We start from the raw sequence: 22,418 nt of genomic DNA, 5'->3' as shown, positions 1-22,418 counted from the left end.
TTCTCAGTCATTAAAATCTCTCACGAGAGGTAAATGGCTTCTAGCTTTAGTCAATATGAATAATAATAATAAATACTAAAACATAAGGTACCTCTTAAATATCAAACTTTAGTACAGTATACCAAACCCAGAGTAACATTTTTATAATTGTTCCGGGGTCACGTGAAGTATGCCGCCCCATTAGCTAACAACTTCCGGCGCGTCATTTTGTGTCTTCTTCCGGCTCGAGTCCAAACAAGTCCAGACATGCCCGTAAGTGCCGTTACGATCACGCAAGTAGTCGTCCGCCGTTTAAAAGTGTGTAAACTGCTAGAATTACTTCGGGATAAATGTGTGTTTTTGTTCTTTTCCATTTACGTCGAGTCTCCGCGCGTGATGCACAAATAATGAGCCGAGAAAGGACGCAATATGGCGAGACACGTGGACGACAAAGCAGCACACGTTGTCGATTGGCGATGTGTGCTTCCGTGTCCTTGAGCCGTTACATAGACATTATTTTAACATGATTATATTGCTTCGTTACTCAAACATAGTTGTTCTTTTCAGGTTGCCAAAATTAAACTTTTATACAGTATCTTCATGTTGGCTTTTCACGTCCAATAATTATGGTGGTTATTTACTCTTGATTTAGCTGAAAAAAAAAAATCTGTTTGAACTTGCAGCTTGCAAAGGATCTGTTGCATCCCTCCTCTGAGGAGGAGAAGAGGAGACACAAGAAGAAACGTCTCGTCCAGAGTCCAAATTCCTATTTTATGGACGTCAAATGCCCAGGTCTGTTTGTTAACATGGTTTCTATCATGTACCACCTAACAATATATTTATCTCCAAGTATCACCGTCATGATAAGTATATAAAAAAAATGCAGTTGTGTAGGAGTCTCAAGTGTTCATAAATGTTTTGTTCCTATAAACTACATTGAATGTGATTGTATTCCACTGTAACGTGAACAGTTTGAACATTAACACTGTGCTTAAATAACTTGAAAATGTGTTGCAAGTTAAATAGTTGTACCTCAATAAGTGTGTGAAAATAAAGCTCTGTTTAATAATAAAGTTCTAAAATATTAAATAACAAATGTATTATTCTTAAAAGTTAAATACAACTGAACTGTGCTTAAATGTGCTCTACTGGTTTAAAAAAAAAAAAAACGTTTAAGCCCGTGTAACATTATGAACAGTTTGAACATTGAATGCAGTGATTCAGTGCGTACCACTAGTGGTATCCGTACCACATTTTCAGAATCACTGTTGTCGAGAGCTAATGAAGTATTTAGCAAACATATATTTGATACACATACTTTGCCTTTATGTGTTGCCCTCTCATTGATCTGTGTAGTGATGGGGGTGTCAGATAAGGCACACACTGACTCTCGTGGCAGCCACTGAATTGAGTTTGAAATGACTCCTTTGCAAGTGCTCCCACGAGCACATGCGCGCACACACACACACACACGATAGTGTAATACTGGCTTGTTGTGCTTTCAGGTTGCTACAAGATCACCACCGTGTTCAGTCACGCTCAGACTGTGGTGTTGTGTGTCGGCTGCTCCACGGTCCTCTGTCAGCCTACAGGCGGTAAAGCTCGCCTGACAGAAGGTATGCAATATTTTGAGTACAGTCTGCACACAACCGCACACTTGTAGGTCTAAAAAAAAAAAAAAAAAAAAAAAACCTCACTATTAAACTATTTTGGGGGCTTTAATATAGTTATGACTGGTTTGTTTAACGTGTATCACCCAACTTTAGTGTAAAATATAGTGTAAGCTCAAAGGGCTAACTGTGAAACATTTTTTCCACTGTAATGAATGAAGATTAAAAAAATTGCTTCATATAATCTGTATTTAATGCATAACATTCTTAACTGCTATACAAGTGTAAAGATTAGTTACCCACCGACAATGTTATTCAGATGTTAAAACATTGTGTTCTAAATGACACGGGTACAAGAACATTTTTGGAGATATTTGTTTTGTGTGTGTGTGAGAAAAATCTTGACATTCCAATTTATTATTAGTGTTAGCAGTACTAGTTTGCTGCTGATGGATTAAAAAAAAATACATGTTTGTGCACTATAGGGGGCGTCGGGAATTAAAAAAAAAAAAGCAGGGTTCCTTTACTAAAGATGCTTACAACAGTATTGCAAAGGGCTTAAATGCAAATTTAAACAAGCATTACAGGGCCTTAGAGTTTCAAAAGGAATCAAAACTTCACTCCACCCTGAAGCTTTCAGTGTTTTGCTATGATGCGTTTGGGCGGCGTGACACAACCGATCTATACCCAGTCCATCGTAAATCATTGCCTTTGTGTTGCCCTTTCATTGCATCCGTCGTGAAAAGGGTGTCAACTAAGGCAGACATTGATTCTTGCAGCTGTGGTGGAAATTCATCATCACCGATGCATTTCGAACACATTCAGCTGCAAGCACAAACAAGGTGTGGGTTTTATGTGGATGAAAGAGAGCGGAGAGCGGAAGGCTGATGGTGTGTAAAGGTGGTTATAAAGAAATGTGGCTGCACCGGAAGAAGCTTTGTAGCACTTGACACTGCAAGACAGCCACAGATCCAGGTTTGTTTGTACTGGAGCATCCTGGCTCCCTTTGTCAGTGTATTGCTGCCATGGAAACCGTGGCCTTCCCGGTGAGCTGTACTTGTTGACGGTAATGGTTGTACCTGACGTGCCCCTTTCCTTTCTGGAAAGTGGACCAGTCACTGGAGAGAGCACATTTGTCTAGATGTCACTCTTATCAGGTAGATAGAATTAGTGTCTGTTATCGATTTATACTGTGACACAGTTTGCACACCAAATAAGTGCGCAGACTTTGGGGAATTTAAAGTGGGCATCACATTCAGTCTTCACATGACCACAATGTGAAAACTTAAAAGGAGAGGATCTCTATTTAAAAAAACAAAACAAACAAAAAAAAAAAACCCTCCTAATTGGTTTACCTCGGAACCTGTTTGCGCAGTGAAGGTCCACTATGTGCTCATTAAATGCTAACAGCCAAAAATGTCCACCCTGTCAGCAAGTTCACTTATTTTGCTGTTTGCATGTAAATTGTCTGCTGTGGTTAATTTATTTAAATGTGAGCTTGACAAATAATTAGTTCTAACAGCATAACATCTATTTATACACTGTATTGCTAAAAGTATTCGCTCACCTGCTTTGACTCGCATATGAACTTAAGTGACGTCCCATTCCCAATCCATAGGTTTCAATAATGACGTCAGTCCACCCTTTACAGCTATAACAGCTTCAACTCTTCTAGGAAGGCTGTCCACAAGGTTTAGGAGTGTGTTTAATGGGAATTTTGGATCATTCTTCCAGAAGCGCATTTGTGAGGTCACACACTGATGTTAGTAGAGAAGGTCTGGCTCTCAATCTAAACTCTTAATTCATCCCCAAGGTGTTCTATCGGGTTGAGATCAGGACTCTGTGCAGGCCAGTCAAATTCATCCACACCAGACTCTGTCATCTATGTCTTAGTGGACCTTGCTTTGTACACTGGTGCACAGTCTTTTTGGGTTGCCAGATGGAGAAGCGTGATTCGTCACTCCAGAGAACTCGTCTCCACTGCTCCGGAGTCCAGTGGCGGGCGTGCTTTGCACCACTGCATCTGACGCTTTGCATTGCGCTTTGGTGATGTATCAGTTGGATGCAGCTGCTCGGCCATGGAAACCCAATTCCGTCAAGCTCTTTACGCACTATTCTTGTGGTAATCTGAAGGCCACATGAAGTTTGGAGGTCTGTAGCGATTGGCTTGGCAGAAAGTTGGCGACCTCTTCGCACTATGTGCGTCAGCATCCGCTGACCCCGCTCTGTCGGTTTATGTGGCCTACAGCTTTGTGGTCGAGTTTCTGTCATTCACAAACACTTCCACATTCTCATGAGAGAGCTGCCAGTCGAGTGTGGAATATTTAGGTGCGAGGAAATCTAATGACTGGACTTGTTGCACAGGTGCCATCCAATCACAATTCCACGCTGGAATTCACTGAGCGCCTGAGAACGAACCATTCTTTCACCAATGTTTGTAAAAATAGTCTGCATGTCTAGGTGCTTGATTTTACACACCAGTGGCCATGGAAGTTATTGGAACACCTAATTCCGATTATTTGGATGGGTGAGCGAATACTTTTGGCAATATAGTGTAGCAGTGAATATGAAGTTCTGTGAAAAATCTCAAGTACTGTATGTTTGGGGGTGAAATGGAGAAGTCTCAAAGGCATCTTAAGGTGAAATGACTTGCAAAGTCCTCCAGAGGCAATCATATTGTACATTTATTCTTGAAATGTTCTGAGGGCTATTTGTAAGTGTTCCACTGAGGTTTTTTATTTGACTATTGATTAGACTGAATGTCTATCTGTGTCTCCGTGTCTTCCCAGGATGTTCGTTCAGAAGGAAACAACACTAACTTGGATCGGAGCGACGCGATTGAAAATGACCCAACATTTTTCATTCAGCGCTGTTGCTGTGGCGTCGAGCAATGGAGCCCAGGAAAGCAAGAGCGTGTGACAAGTTAAACAGGGATGTTTGACCTTTACTGCTACACCCCTGCCATTTAATCATTGTTTTTAAAACTAAACCCAATACATTTAATCTTTATTATTGCCAAAGTGCTTTGTGTGTACTTGCTAAGATGAGTTCAAATTAGCAAAACTATTAATGTGAAAGGTTGAGGGGATGAGAGGGCTCCCTCAGCGCAACCTCTAAATCAGTGATTCTCAACTGGTGTGTCAGGACCAATGACTGTGTCACAGATGACTAGTAATAAAATTACATGTATTTCTATTCTGATTTTTCACGTACAGTACAAAAGTGTACCAAGTTACCACACGGAGCATAGTACGAAAGTGACAAGAAATGTTACTTCCTTGTTCTCTAGCCACTAGTTTTGTCTGTGTAAACAAATACAGTGCAGCTCAGCCTTTGGCTGGCAGACATATCAAGGCTTGGCATGGCTATGCCTTTGGTGGTGTCACAAACTCAAACAGGGTTTAAAAATGCTTTAAAAAAAAAAAAAAAAAAACATTCTATGAAAGTGTGTTGTGACTTTGCAACAGTAGGATAATTGATGTCCCAAGGTGACAACAGTTGAGAAAAGCTGCTCTAAATAACAAATGCAAAGGGAGACTCACTGTGGCTCCACTTGGAAATGACAGTTTCTTGCTCCAATCATGTTGGTGTGTACAGCACTTTGCCGATTCATTAAAGACTATTAGTTAATACCTGCCAAATAAATGCAACAGTTAAGTCAGCATTTGACTTAGACGTCGCAACCTTCGTTCTGTTTGTTCATTGGCCTTTTTTTTTCTTTTCGCCCTGGTTGGTTCAGAGGAGGACCTGTCTTGAGTTTTGATATAGGCTTGCTTAAGACATACTAATACATTTTTGGGGCAATTTTTGCATGTGCTTTCTGTGAATAGTTATAAAGTTGCACAAAATCATTTGCTGGAATCTGGTTTTTAAAACATGAACATTCTTCAATGGCTTGGTTTTGGCCATTTCAGTCATTTATTTCAAATTGTAAACTAAACTTTTAATTATTCTCTCATGCGGTTTTTCATGTTACTGTAGTGTTTAATGTTGCTGTCCTGTTCATTGACCAAATGAAAATGAAATAAATATAGCTGATCTTGAATCTGATTTTGATTACGTTCCATCTGTTTCCATCCCCATCGCACTTCCAAAATCCTCATGCATATTTAAATCTCCACTGGTTGATCATGTCACTCATTCAAGTTATTTTCTTGTCTGGATTGCATTCAACTGATTCGGTAGCAGATTCTTGTGATGAAGTAGGAGCCTAATGAAATGCAATCACAAACGAGATGCATTTTTTTAAGCGCCCCTACAAAGATGATGCTGTTTTGATCGACTCTTATCAGTTACTATATTACTATATTCATCATTGATGGTTATTGAAACATCACCATTGTGCCGGTTTTTCTTAATGCTGATTGTTGCTGGCTTTAACATGATCATACCCAATGTAGTAGTAATTTTAAATAGATTTGCGCCACGTCTCCATGCAGTCAAAGGTAAGACTATTATTTCTTGCCAAATGATGCATTTCATACTCCAAAATTAATTGAATTACCCCAATGTTTGAAATAGCTTAATTTGTCACAAAACACATAAAGTCCTGACACAAAGATGTCCACTGCAGCTTAATACAAAAGAGCAGAAAAACAAAAGTCTTGACACTTAATGGCTGGATGACTTTTAGTTTATTGATTTGCAATCTCGCTCAGGCTTGAAATTAAGTTCAGTGAACATTTCAGGTAAAAAAACAAAACACATTGGGTTTATATGCCATGATTCTAAGCCACAGTGATGAGCCCTTGTCAGAAATCTCAGCGTGTCCACACTAATATGTTGCGTGTTGTGACACGCTTGACCGCATGTCTGCTTCAACAAAGTGACACACACACTGCATTTGTATACAGTGATGCCTTGAGATACAAGTTTAATTTGTTCTGTGACCATGAGTGTAACACAAAACACTCATCTCTCAAATCATTGCCACGCACTGACGTGAATGGAAATGCCATTGTCATTTCAGCCTCCCTGAAAAAACAAAAATGTTTGTACTTTGTAATGTGTTTTTTAATAAGAAAAATAGCACCCTATAATATTTTGCTCTATAAAGATACAGTAAGGATAAAATTAAATAGCTTGTAAAGAAAGTAAACCGTTTTGGCCACATTTTATTTTTTTGCTTCAATTCACTTCAATGGACATTGTGCTGCTCCTTCCGGTGTGTGTACCTTGGCCACTTGGAGGCAGTATAATACAGGCATTCGAATATACTGTACATGGAGATGTACTCAGCTCATCCAGTAATATTAGTCCTTTGCAGAGGATAATGAATATATATGAGTATTGTTATATTTTCTATCTAAATGTGTTCCTCCATCATTTGTGATCAAACATGTCCATTACAGGGTTACAACACCACGACTCAGCATTACTTTAACGACTTTAAGGCTTAGCTGTCTGGTTGTTTTAAATATGTGTAATTCTCTTTGTTTTATGTTTAGTTTGACATGAAACCGCAACTGGGAGAGGCAATAAACCGCTTGAAGCCTCTTCTTTGAAGAATTGCCCACTATCTGCCAAACTTGCTTGGTGAGATATGAGTTCACTTGACTTCACTGCCACCATACAGCTCTCTTATCTCAAATTTTTGCTCGCAAGCAAAAATTCAGCAGAACAACAGCTCGTATCTCAAAAAACAGGTCGGGTCACTTGTTTTTCAAGGCACCACTGTATTTGTATTTGGTACATTTTGTTTGAATCCTTTTATTTTTGTATTTTTAATTTGTTATTTTTTTTGACAGCGGGCTGGTCAGTAGTCGTAGTGGTTAGCATGTCTGCCATTCTGTTCTACAATTCAAGAGTTTCAATCTCGCCTCTGGCCTTCCAGTGTGGAGTGTAAATTGTTGTTTCTCTACAGTATATCTGCCTTTTCACTGGCTGGTGACCATGCTGGGATGGGCACCAGCTCACCATCGCTATAAAAAAACGCTAGATCAGAAGCGGCGGAACTGGGCAGGCACGAGGCCCCTCACCTTTTACGCTATGTGCCCCAATGTGCGTGATGTCCCCCTCCTTTTGTTCAGCCACAATATCCCATTTTCAGGAATCGAAAATTTCTCTCAGCCCACCCCCAGGTTGACGATAGGATTTTGGGAGCAAAATGTTCATGTGTATTTTAATGTTAGTCGTTTGGCAGGTACTTGGAGAGGTACTGTATTTTTTGAGGTTGTCCGTGGTGTAAAAAGTTTGAAAACCACTGGTCCTTTAATTAATGGCATTTTACGAACACCCTTTTTGTTGCTTTTATTTATCCCATTCACTTAACTGTATGTGCAAACATTGAGGTGCACACAAACACATTCAACTATTTCAAGTGTAAGGCTCACCTGACCTACATTCTCCCTGCAAAGCCAACCTTGGTCACAGCAGCACACAGAAACTGCAGACTATTCTTTTTTTGTGCATGTTTTAGTGGGGCGCTGCCCCACCTGGCCTCCCCCTAGAACCGGGAGGTTCGGGACTGCGCCAGACTGCGAATAGCGAAAATCTTCAGATAATTGAAATCCATTATAATTGCATTTTGAAAAAAAACTAATTTTTTTTGTCTTTTTTTTTTTTTTTTTTTTTAAACACTGTGAAAAGGTGAATCCACGAGTGCTGAACTGCAAGTATGTGGGGGTCCACTCTATTTGGGCAGCCTTGAAGTGGAAAAATCCATCAAATAGAAAAGCAGAATAAAATGTAGGCACTTGTTGTGTTGCTTGAGTTACGCAATGAAGAGGAATCGATGAGACTTAGAATAATTCTGCTGGAAAAGAATATTAGCACCCGGACAGCTTTGCAGTGGAAAAGCCTAACAAGTGGGAGTGCTCTGGGCTGTCCGTTTACTTCTTGACCGCCTCCACATTGCCAGGGGGGCCACACACTTAAATGCACACAGCCCCCGACACACACACACACACACACACACAAAGGAGCCTTGTCTCATCCATAATAATACAGGGCGAAGAGCTTCAGATTTGGAAAGAGACAAAACATCAGACGGAGAGAAAGGAAGACAGTGGGAAGGTGCTTGTGCTGAGGACTCCCAGGTAGTGTCATAGAAGTGGCAGCAGTAGGAGTCCTGTCAGGGGAGGAAGCGGCGCACAATTGCCCAGCGGGATCATTACTAAACCCAATCGTCTTCCCCCTTCATGCCAATTCAACTGTCTGAAAAATAGGTCAATTAAAAACCTCTTGCTCTCGCTTACATTACCACCGGTACGTCCCCACTGCACAAAGCCAGAGGGAGCCTTGAGGGCCGGCGGATTCAGTGTGGGAGGCTGCCGTTGCCATGGAGATGATGTTGTAATCGTCTGCGCTAACCAAAGTATGTCCCGCTACCGTGGGCAAAGTGCTCAAGTACTGTGCTCATTTGAAGCTACTTGTCCACACAAGCAGATGGTTCGCGCCATAAAAAGGCCTCACCTCATTAGTGGCTTACACAGCGTTTGGACAGTCACAGCCATTAGGGACATGAAGGCCTCGGGAGGGGGTTCTTTGCATAAAAACATCCTGTCCGTTGAGAAAAGCCATCGGTGGAGTTATTTGCTTGTCAAATAAGGACACGCTAAGGACAGTTCTGTTAGAAATGCTGCTATGGTTATTATCCATTTATCAATTTGTCCATCAGCCAACCACAGGGCATATGGAGACAAACAACCATTTGCACTCATACACAAACAATTTAAAATCAATTACATTTCCAGTGTGGGAGGAAGCCGGAGAGTACCAGGAGAAAACACATGCAAGGACGGGCAGAACATAAACAACGCCACACAGGAAGCTCTGAGTGGAGATTCCAACCCAGTAACCTCAGAGCTGTGAGACAGATGCGCTCACCACTAGCTCACCGTGCTGCCTGCTATGCTAGTATCCATGATAATCTCTTCAAGAGCTACAGTTGCAATCACGTATGTAGGAAAAGTAATGCTCTTTGAAATAGAAATAGTTGGGTATTTGAAAATTCATGCATGTTATGAAAATTATATGCTTTAACCCATTAAGGGGCATTCATTGAAATACTAATTATTAATCCAGACATTGTAGTTCTGTTCTCAAATAATGATCATTATATTTATTTTTTCATGTAATTTGATTAATAACTGTAAAGACACTTGTTAAAATTTGTTTTTAATTTAGCATTTTTCTTCTTTTTGCCACCTTGGTTTTATACATCCATCCATCCATTTTCTGAGCCGCTTCTCCTCACTAGGGTCGCGGGCGTGCTGGAGCCAATCCCAGCTGTCATCGGGCAGGAGGCGGGGTACACCCTGAACTGGTTGCCAGCCAATCGCAGGGCACATAGAAACTAACAACCATTCGCACTCACAGTCATGCCTACGGGCAATTTAGAGTCTCCAATTAATGCATGTTTTTGGGATGTGGGAGGAAACCGGAGTGCCCGGAGAAAACCCACGCAGGCACGGGGAGAACATGCAAACTCCACACAGGCGGGGACGGGGATTGAACCCCGCACCTCAGAACTGTGAGGCTAACGCTCTAACCAGTCGGCCACCGTGCCGCCTGGTTTTATACAGTATGTGTAAATGTCTCCCATGCTGAAACAAGCCATGCTTGCAAGTCATAGTTCCAAAAAGTTATTGATAATATCAAAATTTAGACTATCATAATAAAGACGATCAAGAGATAAATACATTAATTTCATGGCCGTCCAATGCAAATGTAATCTGAGTTTTCTTCGTGTATTGGAAAAAATCATGAAAAATAATAACGCCTTCAATTGTGCCAGAGCTTTTTTCGAACCCATTGGCAGAGCAAATGGTGATGGCCCACTGAAATGCAGCAACATAATGAGTCTCTCTCCAGTGGCATTAGCACTAAAGACAGCTTGAGTGACATACGTAGAAGGACCACAAAAGAAAAAGAACCCCAAAAAAGGAACTCTTAAGAAACGTGTGATATTTATGTTAGGCAATCAGAGAAAATATATATCCAAAAATGTAATTAGCATCTTCAGAAACATAATAATAATAAAATAATTTAGGACACATAACTGTAAAGACATTTTGGCATTGCAAGTGTGAATACAATTTTAGACCTTTTTTTTTTTTTTTGGAACAATAACATCCATCCATCCAATTTCTGTACAACTTCTCCTCACAAGGGTCACGGGCGCATTGGAGCCTATCCCAGCTATGTTCGGGCGAGAGGCGGGGTACACCCTGAACTGGGTGCCCAGCCACTCGCAGGGCACATAGAAACAAACAACCATTCGCACACACATTCACACCTACGGGCAATTTAGAGTTTTCACTCTAATTTTTTTGGGGGATGTGGGAGGAAACCGGAGTACCCGGAGAAAACCCACGCAGGCACGGGGAGAACATGCAAAATCCACACAGGATTTGAACCCTGGTCCTCAGAACTGTGAGGCAGATGTGCTCACCAGTCGTCCACCATGCCGCCTGAATGATCACAACTACCGGTAATTCAAATACTCATATCAGTAAAATTCAGTGGGCTTTACCGTTATTGATCAAATTATATGAAAATGATGCTTTTACTGTTTACTGTCCCCATTCATTTATTGCACTCGTATTTTTAAAGACAGATACATATGAAATTATAAGTACAGTGGTACCTTAGACCTAAACTTAGTCACCAACTAGCCTTGTTTTTCTTTTTTTTAACCAAGTTTAATTTGTTCCGCGACCATGCTCGTAACTCAAAGCATTCATATTTCAAATCATATTTTCCCATTGAAAGGAATGGAAATGTCATCAATAATAAAAATCAATAATTTATTAATGAATACAATTATAGAGTAATGATTATGTGGTGCAATTGAACAGTATGCCGAGTTATTTTTTATCCTATTACATAATATACTGCATTAACTGTCCCACGGTAATATTCTTGAGAACATTTAGAAAATATGGAAATTCAGGCAAACCTAGACAAATTGTTCTGGAAGTGAATGTCTACAGGTTGGCAGCTCTGTATATTGTATTGATACGGCTTGGCAGTGGCCGGTCGGATCTCACTTCATTGTTGGAAATGTAATTTTTGCTGTAAAAGCTCATGTGACACCACATGACTTTTGACTGGCTGTTATGTGTGCAACATTGCGGCGCCAAATTTCAAATCTAGTTGCCTCCAAAAATACTGTACTTTGCATTTTTTCCAACGTTGTTTTGAAATTAGAACAACTTGCGTTTGACGTTGCAGTTTCCACTGTAAATTCAAATGATGGAGGGGATTCCAGGTGGGGGATGTTCCTGTGTCACCATGACACAGGGTTTTACTGAGCATCTTGATCTTGTCTACTCGAAGCTCTCACTGATTTGCATTGTGTGGGATGAGTACACACGTGTTCAGACTCCTACGTGTCGGTGGAGCTCGCCGTGGTGGTTGGAAAACAACAGGCCATAAGAACTGGCATGCTCGAGACATGGAAAGGAAGGAGGAGATATAGTACATAGCAATAATGTGCACATTAATGACCCTAGTTAGAATCATTTACTTGCACGTTGAGTGATATTGGACAGCAAGTATATGGGTCATTTTCATGTAATTGTAAGAAATTATTTTTCTAATTTAGCAATTTTTTCCCGCTGCAGCCCATATCTTTAATGTGTAAAATGTCTCCCATGCTGAAACAGCCAAGATTGAAGTATTATTTTCAAAAAGACAAACGATAAATACACCAATTTCATGGCTGTCCAGTGCATATGTAATCTGAACAACAAGATTTCTTAAACCTGTATGGGAAAAATCATAAACAATGAAAAACAAATTCAATTTTGCTGCAGTTTTGTTGACAGAACCCATTCACTTGAGAGCTAATGGTGATGGCCCACTGAAATACACTTCTTGCATAACAGTACAGACATACAGTAAACAGCTTCGCCTTCACATGAAATTGGGTGGGGTATGTCTTTACCGTTATTGATCAAATTAGATTAAAACGACCCAATTATATGTGATAAATTAGACCTTAAAGTACTTTGTATTCCTCAAACATGCCCATTGAAGGAAAATAATAATGATGTCTGAAAATACATGCGGTAAGTTGCATTCAATCGACACACGCGATTATTATCTAGGGAGTGTAAGGCTATTCGGCTATTCCTATTGCCTGTAGGATTATGTGTTTCATTTAAACTGCTGCTGTAGATCATTTTATTATCAATGTTAAATTGCTTGTCAACTTCTGGCTTGCTCCATACTGCATCTGCAAATGTCGAAGCCGCTTCCCCTGCATGTCCCATTGCAACTCCGCCTCCAAGACTGTCCCCCCCCCCATGTGTTCTCAATGAATCAATGTCAGGGGAAAAATGGTGTGGGAACCAAACATTACAGTACGTAGGCTACATGATATCAAGAAACTACAGAGCCGTACTCTAGTCTTTTTTTGCTTTTTAAAATTCACATTTTTCAGTAATTATGAATCAACGCAATAAATAATACGGGGCTCTTGATAATGTAAACATTTGGAGTGGGCCACACAGCCTATTTTGTGAAGCATCTTAGAACACAACCTCTTTTGAGTGGGGGCGGTCCTAGGTAGTTGTGACAAAGCTAGCAACTCTTACTTGTGGAAGTGGGACCCGGAGTGTGAAATCCTTTTCAAACTTTTTTTCCCCCCACCATTAATGTGATCGATAACCTGTGGTTGCACAAGTGTGTGCACCCTCGTATAACTGGCGACGTGGCTGTGTTCAGAATGAACTAATCACACTCAAACTGGTGTTAAATGGTTGGGGCCCCCCAAAATGCTTAGGGCACTAGTACAGTTGTCCCCGTACACATATAATATACATACATAGATATAATGCATTCTTGTCTTTATACATTGATTAGAATGTTACTAAAACATACTCTACCTTAGAGTATCCCCACTTTTCACTCACTGGTGAACAACTGCCAACTGCCATAATGTTTTTCTGTCCTCACGCAGACATCGTCATGGTTGTATTCTGGAGGATGCACTGAGACTGACAGTCAGTTGAAGTTTTGAAATCAGTACATCGATTGCAGTCTTAGAGGCACCAGGCTGTTATAGCACATAATCAAGAGAGTCGATGAAAGCTTCACGAGTCAGCAGAGGCCGGCGGCGAATAACGCAGATAACAAGTTGATCTTTGTTCTGCTAGTGGAGCACCGCCTCGCATTCACACCTCTGTTAACCTTGTTTTGTTTGCACAATACACAATGGATTTTCCTCACAAATACAATGAAATCAATGTACCCTTTCAAACAGACTCAAAAGGGTAAAAAATGAATCACACATGATGAAAAATGAAAATACTTCAGAGAATCCATCAGTGTAACCAAAAAGGCTTGGTGTTTGATAGCTTAGAACCTAATACCAGCAAGATGCAGCACATTTCACAAGCTATAGTGGAACCTTTAGACTGCATAGCATCGAGAGTGATTAAATATTTAATACTAGGTACAACCATTTCTTAAATGCTGACGAGACATTCACCATAATGGATACATTTTAAAGATTGTTTTAAAGGTTATGTTCATATTGCTGTGTTTGCAAACCATCCTGCCACCAGTTAACTTGGTTCTTGCTGCATTCTACTAAGAAGTATTCAGGCTGTAGAAATAATGTTATCACTACCAGTACAAGAAAATCACGGAATTATGACAACAAAGTATTATTGTAAATAAGCTGTAAGACAAGAAGCCGTAATATGATAGTGGTGGCATATAGTGGTAGTTGTGATAGTGGTTCCCACTGAAGGTCCAGGTGTGAAATGCACCGCCCGCCACTCATTATACATACTGTATGTATTATACTGTTTCTGGTTGCCAAGGCGCACACACCAGAAGGAGTGGCACAATGTCCATTGAATAGAGCTGAAACTGCTCCATTATTTATATTTTATTTCGTTATGTTATTACTGTATCTTTTTATACAGTACAATACTGTTGAGCAGGGGTGTCATACTCATTTTTGTCACGGACCACATTGTAGTTACGGTTAGGACTGTGAAATTATATAAATACTCTCATATTATTAAATATGCACAACAAATTGATGCGTAGCTACTTTTGAAATGACAAGTCAAGGATAATAGTTTGCTCAATTATTGTTCAAATTACTGTAAAAAGGAGCTTGATAACAAACAAAAAAAATGCTTGAAATATCTCAACATTATTTACTTAATTTTTGTTTATTAGAATTTAAATTCATTAAATATGACAATTTAAAATGTTGGTACAAATTTGAGCAAAAATCATGGAAGTTGACGCACACGATGTGCTTTAGCGGGCTGCATAAAATAATGTGGCGGGTCAGATCTGGCCCCCGGTCCTTGAGTTTGACACCTGTGCTGTAGTGTTTTTTTTCATTAAAAAACATGTTACAATAATGATTTGAGACACGAATGATTTGAGTTAAGCCAAGGTTATAAACCAAGTTACCACAGTGCCACTATATACAGCGACTCCTGGTCTTAGACTGTCCCATTTATGTTTGTTTGGGAATTTATCGTTTAAAAATCTAACGTATATATAGTCTCATCAAATAGCAACAAAATATATCCTTATTCTCATAATGTTGCATTTTTCCTATATTATGACTTTATTCTTGTAATTCTTGTAACGGTAAAACTTTTTTTTCTCATAATATTAAAGCTTTATCCTCATAACATTTAAACTTTATTTTCATAAAATTCTTTGCGAATGTTTTCTACGTAGTGTTCCTTTTTTTTTTCATTACAAAACTAGCCGTAATATTCCTTAGTAGTGTCCAGATGAATTGAAAGTCTGAAATGTCTAAACTTAACAGCGCTCAAGACACCAAAGATACACAAAAAGATGAGACTGGCCATTAAAGATACTGTACATTCTGAAAATATGCCACTAAAGCAAAAGTGGTCGAAAAATCTGTGGTCTCCCTTAATTCTAAACAGCGTTTCTGCTGGAAACCACTGAAGGGAGAAAATAATGAGAAACTTCAATGGGAATATCACCGCAGGGGATTAAAAAAAAAACCTAAGTGCAATTGTTTTCCATTAGTGGAAGTGGGACACAAAATGAGCGAATGTTCCTATGGCGAGAAATAAAACAAAAGAGGACAATTAGTGGCTGGAGATGAGTAGAAGATTAACTTGAAGAAACACTATCATTATCCTTGTTATAGTAAGCCATACAGTAATTGTAGTGTGTGTAGTGTAAATGAAAAATGATGCGGCATATTGCTCTGTATGTCATACAATTTGTGATACGTAAACACAACCACACAGAAACCGGGGGAGGGGATCTCTCATGTTACAGATATATACTTTATTTATTCTCTCTGATAAAATAAAATTACAAAATAATTTCAAGCCCAGACGTTCCTTCAACCCATCGTTAATATAGCAATACATTGTCATGACGAATGAGAAGAATACTATAGTAATATTAGATATCAGCTATGACCGAGTTTAATCATAACGGTAGAAAAGACTAAGCAATACAAAGCTAGAGTTCATTGATTAACAGCAAACTGTACAATTATATTCCAAGTCTATGTAAGTATGTATTCCGGCCACAGCGTGTCGCTATAAGACACTTTTCCACATTGTCTCTGCAATGCCAAGGGTAAGCTTGTCTCTTTTGTTTCTATTATAAAGCCCTCCAGTGTACCTTGACTTCTCTTTCTATTTGTTATTAAATAAGTAGAGTATTTCAAGAGTATTTCCTTCATGGCCATGTATCCTTTATAAGGTTTATTTGTGTTCGGCAGAGTCCACCTTGGGTTGTTTTGAAAGTGGGCCCCAGCACTGTTCAGCACTCTTAACAAGTCCAAAGCCGGATTTTCACAGTTATTCCCTCGGAGAAGTATTGTCAAGGTGTCCGCGATGCCTCGTGCCATCTTTTGTGCCCGGTGACAGCAGCGTTCCCTGCCTTTTATTTGAGTCCATTTAGGAGAGAGAGAGCACTTTGGTTGTTGAGTTGTGTGTGTAAGTGTGTTTTTATGTGACCAAGCAATTTCAAGCATACATTCATGAGAACAGTGAGTTGTTGTTTTTTTTCTCCATGAAGACTAATGGCAGTCCAGTAGTTCCTGTCATGATTTGGCACTACAGGGGACTCCTCGGTTTACGGCAGAGTTGCTTTCCTACAATAGCGACATAACCCACATTTATTTCAGCGAGGCCTTTCTCTGCTTGGCCTAAACACGATCAGAAACTCTGACCAACACTTACAACCTAAATTCTCCCCCCCCCATGAACTTGCATTCATTTATTAGCAACTGGCAACTTGGCTGTTGTACTTCCAATACAGTAGATCAGATTTCAGCCTCTACGTGTTGCCATGTCAATGTAGTCTGCCCAGCGCCTTCAGAATCACTAGTGCTGGCTGATATAACCTAGACCAGTGATTCTCAAAGTGTGGTGCAAGTACCACTAGTAGTGCACGGGCTTCCTCCAGTGTCACGCAAAAGAATAACTGAATTAAAGACAAATAACTTGAAGCTTGATCGATTCAATGACGCTTGTAGCTATGCATACAGCCTGTTTAAACTTTTTTTTTTTTAAATCAAATACAGTATAATACATTTGTATTTTATCTTTTAGAAAAGTTTGTTTTTAAAGATTTATCTCAGTACAAGTTTTATTTAACTTATGGCATGTGCAATGCATTTTGATGGAATCAGTATTTCTGTACACTTTTTTCTTTTCCCATATTCAAGTGCACTGTTAATGTCCAACTGTGCATAATGCTACAGTACCTTACAATGATGCAAATATTTTTTAGAAAACAAAAAGCATCTGCATTGTTTTTGATGAACCTACTATGTTGCATATTTTGATGTTGGTCATGACGGTAGTACTTGGAGAGCTAAGTATTTTTGGAGGTGGTTCTTGGTGTAAAAAGTTTGAGAACCGCTGATGTGCAATGGGACTGTTTCTTTAACAATCAATTTTCAAATTTGTCACACAGAGCCAGTGTGCCAACCTTTGATAGTGGCCCCATTTTTCTGTCCTCTGATTGGTTGGTCAGGGCAAAACGTTACAGGCAACTTCGACGAGCAAAACATGTCTCTAGTGATCTGCACACATGAATACATTTAATAATCAGCATCTCTGGTGTGTATGATGTATTAAAATGTTTGATGGTTTTGCCATGTTATTAAATAAACATTGATTCGAAACTTCTCCATTTGATGTAACTGGCACAACTGCGCGCTGTTATAGTATATATGTTTTGTTTTGTTGTATTGCTGGGTTCTATAATTGTGATGTCATAGTGTTGGTATTAAGAGGTGGATTAAATCTGCCGCTGATTTGTATGTAAATCGGAACGCGCCGTAGTCTGTCATGTAGCTACTCTATGCTAACGCAGCAGTAAAGTCACAATTACAGTAAATATTGGTATGAAAACACTTGTAGGCCATAAATATAAAATAAGCAAATGAAAAACAGTCAGTACGGAGGTAACTGAGCCTTCTTGTGACATTCTTCCTATTTAGCTCATTGTACGCCATTCGGGACTGTCGTGAACCGAGGAGCACCTGTAGATATAGGACAGATTTGAAGCATTTCAGAGAAATAAAACAAAATATTTACCAACTGAATATGGATGTACGACATTGTGATAATCAATTACTGTGTGCAAGCTTGTTGCCAAGAATTTTGTGGGATTTTGCACTCAATATACTTTAGTGAGTGGAACACTAACGTTCATTACTGTTCTTCAAAATGTATGGCAAAATAAAACTTTAGTGCGTCACTAATATGAATAGAGTACTAAATAGGACAGGCATAATAATCAATCGATGGATTGTTAAGAATTCAGTCAGTGGAATCAAAGTGAAATCGAGTCAAAATAGACCACCTGATGATTCAGTCTATAGAAGTCCAACTTCTCCAGGCGACATTATTCTGCTTAATATGACACTGGAATAGAAGCAGGAGCTCAGAACATTCAGAAGAAGATTATTTAAAATAAAGTGTCCCAATAGTCTACCAAGGGACTCAAATGCCCATTTATAGTAATTAATTTTATGTGCAAATTCCTGCTAAACTCTCAATACATTGACAAAGCTTGTTAACACTGTTTTGCTTTAATCAGAGGATTTTATGGAAAATGGCTTGGTTATTATAGTAACATGACAGTGTTGGTATTTAGGGCAAATGGCTGTGACATTATTGTCGTAGTTCCCAAACCTAGCAGCAATGCACTTGATGGAAAATAATATTCATTTAGTTGTCAAAATGTCAGGATTTGGGCTCAAAATGTGGTTTCATCAGGTCGCCGATTGTCAGAATAAAATCTATTGGTATAAGTTATTTTATTGATCATCAAGCAGCAAGCAGGCACACCACTTCTTAGCAAGGGGCCATGTTTATTAATGTTCCTTGTAATAAGTTAGTTTTATTTATGTTCTTCATCAGTAGTTTATGTACAGTGTGTGTGTGTGTGTGTGTGTGTGTGTGTGTGTGTTGATGTTTAGGCCCCGGAGTTTGGGTCTTAAGCTGAAGAAAAGTCAAATCATGCTTTCATTATTTATAGAAATCTATCAAATTCTGCCGCGAGCTTAGAAGGGACTTTTGGAACGTTGTATCATGACGTAAAAAAACCATTTAAGCATGAAATGATAGCTGTCACTTCTCCAGCGGATTAAAAAAAGTTGCAATGACTCCCGTTCGTCCCAAAGACGCATACTCGATGCTATCCATATTTGATAAGTGTATGACAACAAATCACTGGATGCCTGACTTGCAGTTTAATTCAAGTCAATGCAGAAATGTGCTATGACCAAATGGCGGGCCTGGATATGGACGTGAACTCACACTCATGCATTCGCCATCCTTGTGGCGTTATTAGCGTAGTTCGGTGCATTATTAGTGTCACAACTCTGCACTGGGAATCTCAAAGTAGATATAAATTGTTCCATGGTTGGCAGTGGTGTGTGCAGATCGACAGTGCATTGACTACTGGCAGTATAGGCTCTCGGGTTATCTCAAGGGCATTGTGAAAGGGTGTGTGTCTGTATTGCAGGGGTGATGCTGTGATACGTGTGTGTGCGGTGCATGCCACTTTTTTTTTTTTTTTAAATTCTTATTCTTATTTTTCTAAAATATGTCCCAGTCATATTGATCTAACCTTCTGTTAAAGGGATGCTCGTTGTCACACAATTCGGATAGAAAATATATCATAAGGATAAAAAGTCATGGTCGTTAATTCCTGATGAAAGGGCACGGAAAGCGGGAGAGAGTGAAAGAAAGAGAGCAAGAGAGAGAGAGAGAAAGAAAGCAAGATAAAGGCTTTTTCTTTTTTTTAGGGAGTTGATTCCACTCAGTGTTCATATAATTAGTCCTCGTTATTTCTCCTCCTCCTCCTTTTATACTTCTCAGCGCCATTTCTCACCCCCTTGACATCCTTCCTCTGCCTCCGCACCTTTTCGAGTCCGTTCTCGCTGAATTTCTCTTGCCCAATCGCTCCAAAAAGGGAAAGCGCACCCCCCCAAAGTGTCATCACTCATGCCGCCCCTCCCTCTCGTTCCCATTATTTCTCCCCGATGTCCTGTCTTCATCAATTTGAGAGGCTCATTTGTCAGCGCTCCCCTTCTCTCTCGGTGAGTCTGGGTTTGTCCTCTCCTGGGCTCTCTCAGCAGGTGGAGGTGTTGCCGTTTGAACTCGCTTCCAAGCCCCCCTCCTCTAGAGGGGCCAGTGGGGGGGCGGGAGGAGGAACAGCTGGAGTTGAAACTGGCGTGGCCGCAGCCGGAGTGGCTGGAGTTAGCGAAGCTGCATGGGAAAGCGGGACCGCAGCTCCTACTTCTTCTTCCCTAGCATCCCTGGAGTCTCTCTCCCGGAGGAGGTGGACCAGCGCGGCGTGCTGGGCGCTGAGGGTGGCCGACAGGTGCGCCGGCAGGGCGTTGAAGCCGGCCGTCAGCTGCTCCACCCGCTGCTCCAGGGACAACATCTGGCGCTCCAGGTCCTCGCTGCGGTCGTTGAGCTCCGACATGAGCTCGTACATGACGCTCTGCATCTAAAAAGACGAGAAATGAGAAGGGGGCTGACTCATACATAGGGCTCTGTTTTCATAGTCGGCGCATCTGCGGTGGAGTGCAAAAACTGCCGTATCTTGATTTCCATGCAAGCGCTCTGCTAATTTGGCAGACTGGTCTGCACAAAGCTGGGCGTACCGGGGCAACGAAAGCGTGTCCTTTGACATGCGCCCGTCACACGTGACGATTTGGTGGCAGAAAGTCAGTCTAAACTTATGTCTGCTGGGACCATATCTTGATCCAGCGCAGTAGGTAGACCAGAGCACAGACCGAGGGATTCTGAGCTCCGTGGACACGTGTGGTGGATGTCATGCGTATTCCATTCATAAATATGCGAACAGCGTGCATCAAATCCTCTGGATTATTGTAGAAATCAAGTCACGTTATCATCATTATTACATTTTTTCAGCCATTCCACTGGCTGCACGCAGCACGCAGCTATGAGGGTGGGGGCATACCAACGATCGGGGGGTGGGCCCGTACAGAGTTGTCTCCACGCGAGACGGTCTTTGCGCCGCATTTAAAGGGAATTTTTGCTGTGGTGGGGGTTTGACTGTCATCACTGTTGGACGGAAACCTCAGATGTCCAAATATAGTCAATTTAATAGTTTTTCACAAATCATTACGACTGGTCTGTCCCCACGTCATCTGTTATGTGCACACGTTAACTAATTCTAACAAACCAACCAAGCATTGAAAAAAAAAAAACTCTCTTAAAAGCTTGAATTCTCTGAGAAATGCTGTAAAATTCTGCCTCTTCCCTCACTCTATGGAAGCTGTGTGCCTTATGTCGCCTCAAGATTGAAGGTCTGGATGTTTTTTTTTTTTTTTTTAGATAAAAAAAAAAAATAGTAAAGTAGTAGTAAAATAGTTAGGTTAGACACATACATAAGCAATGGATAGCTTTAATGCTTTGGTGCAGAAGGAACTGGTTAGCCACGAAGGTAAGTTTGTGTGGCGATTCATTTACGCCTATACAACTGCTTAGCTCGTTTATTGTATCACTCCTGGCTCTACGACCTTTGGAAAAAGAGCTAATGAAGATGATGTAACCACAGTTGTTTGCTTTTGTGAAGTATTATCGGCTTTTTGTCTGGTTGGGGGGGTCAGCATGGGTGCAAACTTTGATGTGTTTGTACCGTTTTAACAGTCACAGCTTAATCAATTAGCAACGTTTTACAAAATTACATTAGTGATTAAACATGATTTTGTGTCGTGTTGATGTTTGTGTGTGACAGTGTATGATATCAATATGAGATATAATACCAACTTTAACAATATAGTGTTTGGTAACTCAAGCAGGATGGCGTTTTTTTTAATTCCTGAAAAGACAGACAGTGACTATACATTTTTAAGGGCGATTTCTGAAGAATGTTTTCTTTATTGTTTTTAACTTCTTTGAAAGTGTATCAATAGGAAACAATAGGAAAATGGGTAACGACATTTAAATAAGCACAGTACAGACGCTACTGCAGCGATACCACTGGTTTCACTAGCTGCTAAACTACGAGAGACCACCCTACCGCTCTCTGGCATTGTTGTTGGGCCTTGGGGTTAGGTCCAGTCTTATTACAAAATGTGCAAAGGACAATATTGTTTTGTGTTTGAATGTAACGAGGAGAGACGTTGGAAGGGGTTGTTGAGTAGGAGCAGAAGTAAAAATCGGTCGCCTGAGAGGGGTGAGTTGGAGGGAGAATAAATATGTCTGAGACGGAGTGGATGCAGGAATAAAGAGGGAGCTGGAGGGAAGTCTGTGGAACATTGCGTGGAAGCAGAGAATGAAAGGAAGGACTACACACACACACACACACACACACACACTCGTATCGGATCACACTCTCAGACACCCACGCGGTCACAGA

The 22,418-nt window shown here is 40.4% G+C and overlaps 2 protein-coding genes and 2 non-coding genes across 5 annotated transcripts in view; 3 read left to right on the top strand and 1 right to left on the bottom strand.

Annotated features, from left to right (window-relative positions):
* Positions 1-185: 185 nt before the first annotated feature.
* On the top strand, positions 186-5,639 carry rps27.2 (ribosomal protein S27, isoform 2). 2 transcript variants are annotated; one of them, XM_061777190.1, is made up of 4 exons: positions 186-252; positions 663-771; positions 1,485-1,595; positions 4,379-5,639. In XM_061777190.1, exons 1-4 carry the CDS (start codon positions 247-249, stop codon positions 4,405-4,407), a joined length of 255 nt encoding a protein of 84 aa, XP_061633174.1. In that variant the 5' UTR covers positions 186-246; the 3' UTR covers positions 4,408-5,639. The 2 variants fall into 2 exon arrangements, with proteins under 2 accessions (XP_061633174.1, XP_061633173.1); XM_061777189.1 differs by having other exon boundaries at positions 240-297.
* LOC133480226 (small nucleolar RNA SNORA13) lies at positions 1,300-1,432 on the top strand. The gene has a single exon (XR_009789228.1). It is a non-coding gene; the product is annotated as a small nucleolar RNA SNORA13 (small nucleolar RNA).
* LOC133480225 (small nucleolar RNA SNORA13) lies at positions 2,296-2,428 on the top strand. Its single transcript, XR_009789227.1, has one exon. It is a non-coding gene; the product is annotated as a small nucleolar RNA SNORA13 (small nucleolar RNA).
* A 10,169-nt stretch (positions 5,640-15,808) lies between the features above and the next one.
* Positions 15,809-22,418, bottom strand: part of kcnn3 (potassium intermediate/small conductance calcium-activated channel, subfamily N, member 3) — a 97,865-nt gene continuing 91,255 nt past the window's right edge. The window contains exon 10 of the mRNA XM_061777246.1: positions 15,809-20,537. Within this exon, the coding sequence (XP_061633230.1) occupies positions 20,157-20,537 (381 nt within the window). The 3' untranslated portion in view covers positions 15,809-20,156. The remainder of the gene's footprint in view (positions 20,538-22,418) is intronic.

The sequence above is a fragment of the Phyllopteryx taeniolatus genome, chromosome 6 (assembly GCF_024500385.1).
Source record: "Phyllopteryx taeniolatus isolate TA_2022b chromosome 6, UOR_Ptae_1.2, whole genome shotgun sequence".
NCBI lineage: Eukaryota > Metazoa > Chordata > Actinopteri > Syngnathiformes > Syngnathidae > Phyllopteryx > Phyllopteryx taeniolatus.
Note: the sequence above shows the minus strand (reverse complement) of the source record. Positions and strands in the feature narration are given on the sequence as shown.

Bases quoted from the DNA above. Each gene is read 5' to 3' on its own strand.
- rps27.2 (XM_061777189.1), top strand. From the start codon at position 247: ATGCCCGTAAGTGCCGTTACGATCACGCAAGTAGTCGTCCGCCGTTTA. The intron at 298-662 runs GTGTGTAAACTG...TTGAACTTGCAG, and splicing joins TAGTCGTCCGCCGTTTAAAA to CTTGCAAAGGATCTGTTGCA. The intron at 1,596-4,378 runs GTATGCAATATT...GTGTCTTCCCAG, and splicing joins TAAAGCTCGCCTGACAGAAG to GATGTTCGTTCAGAAGGAAA.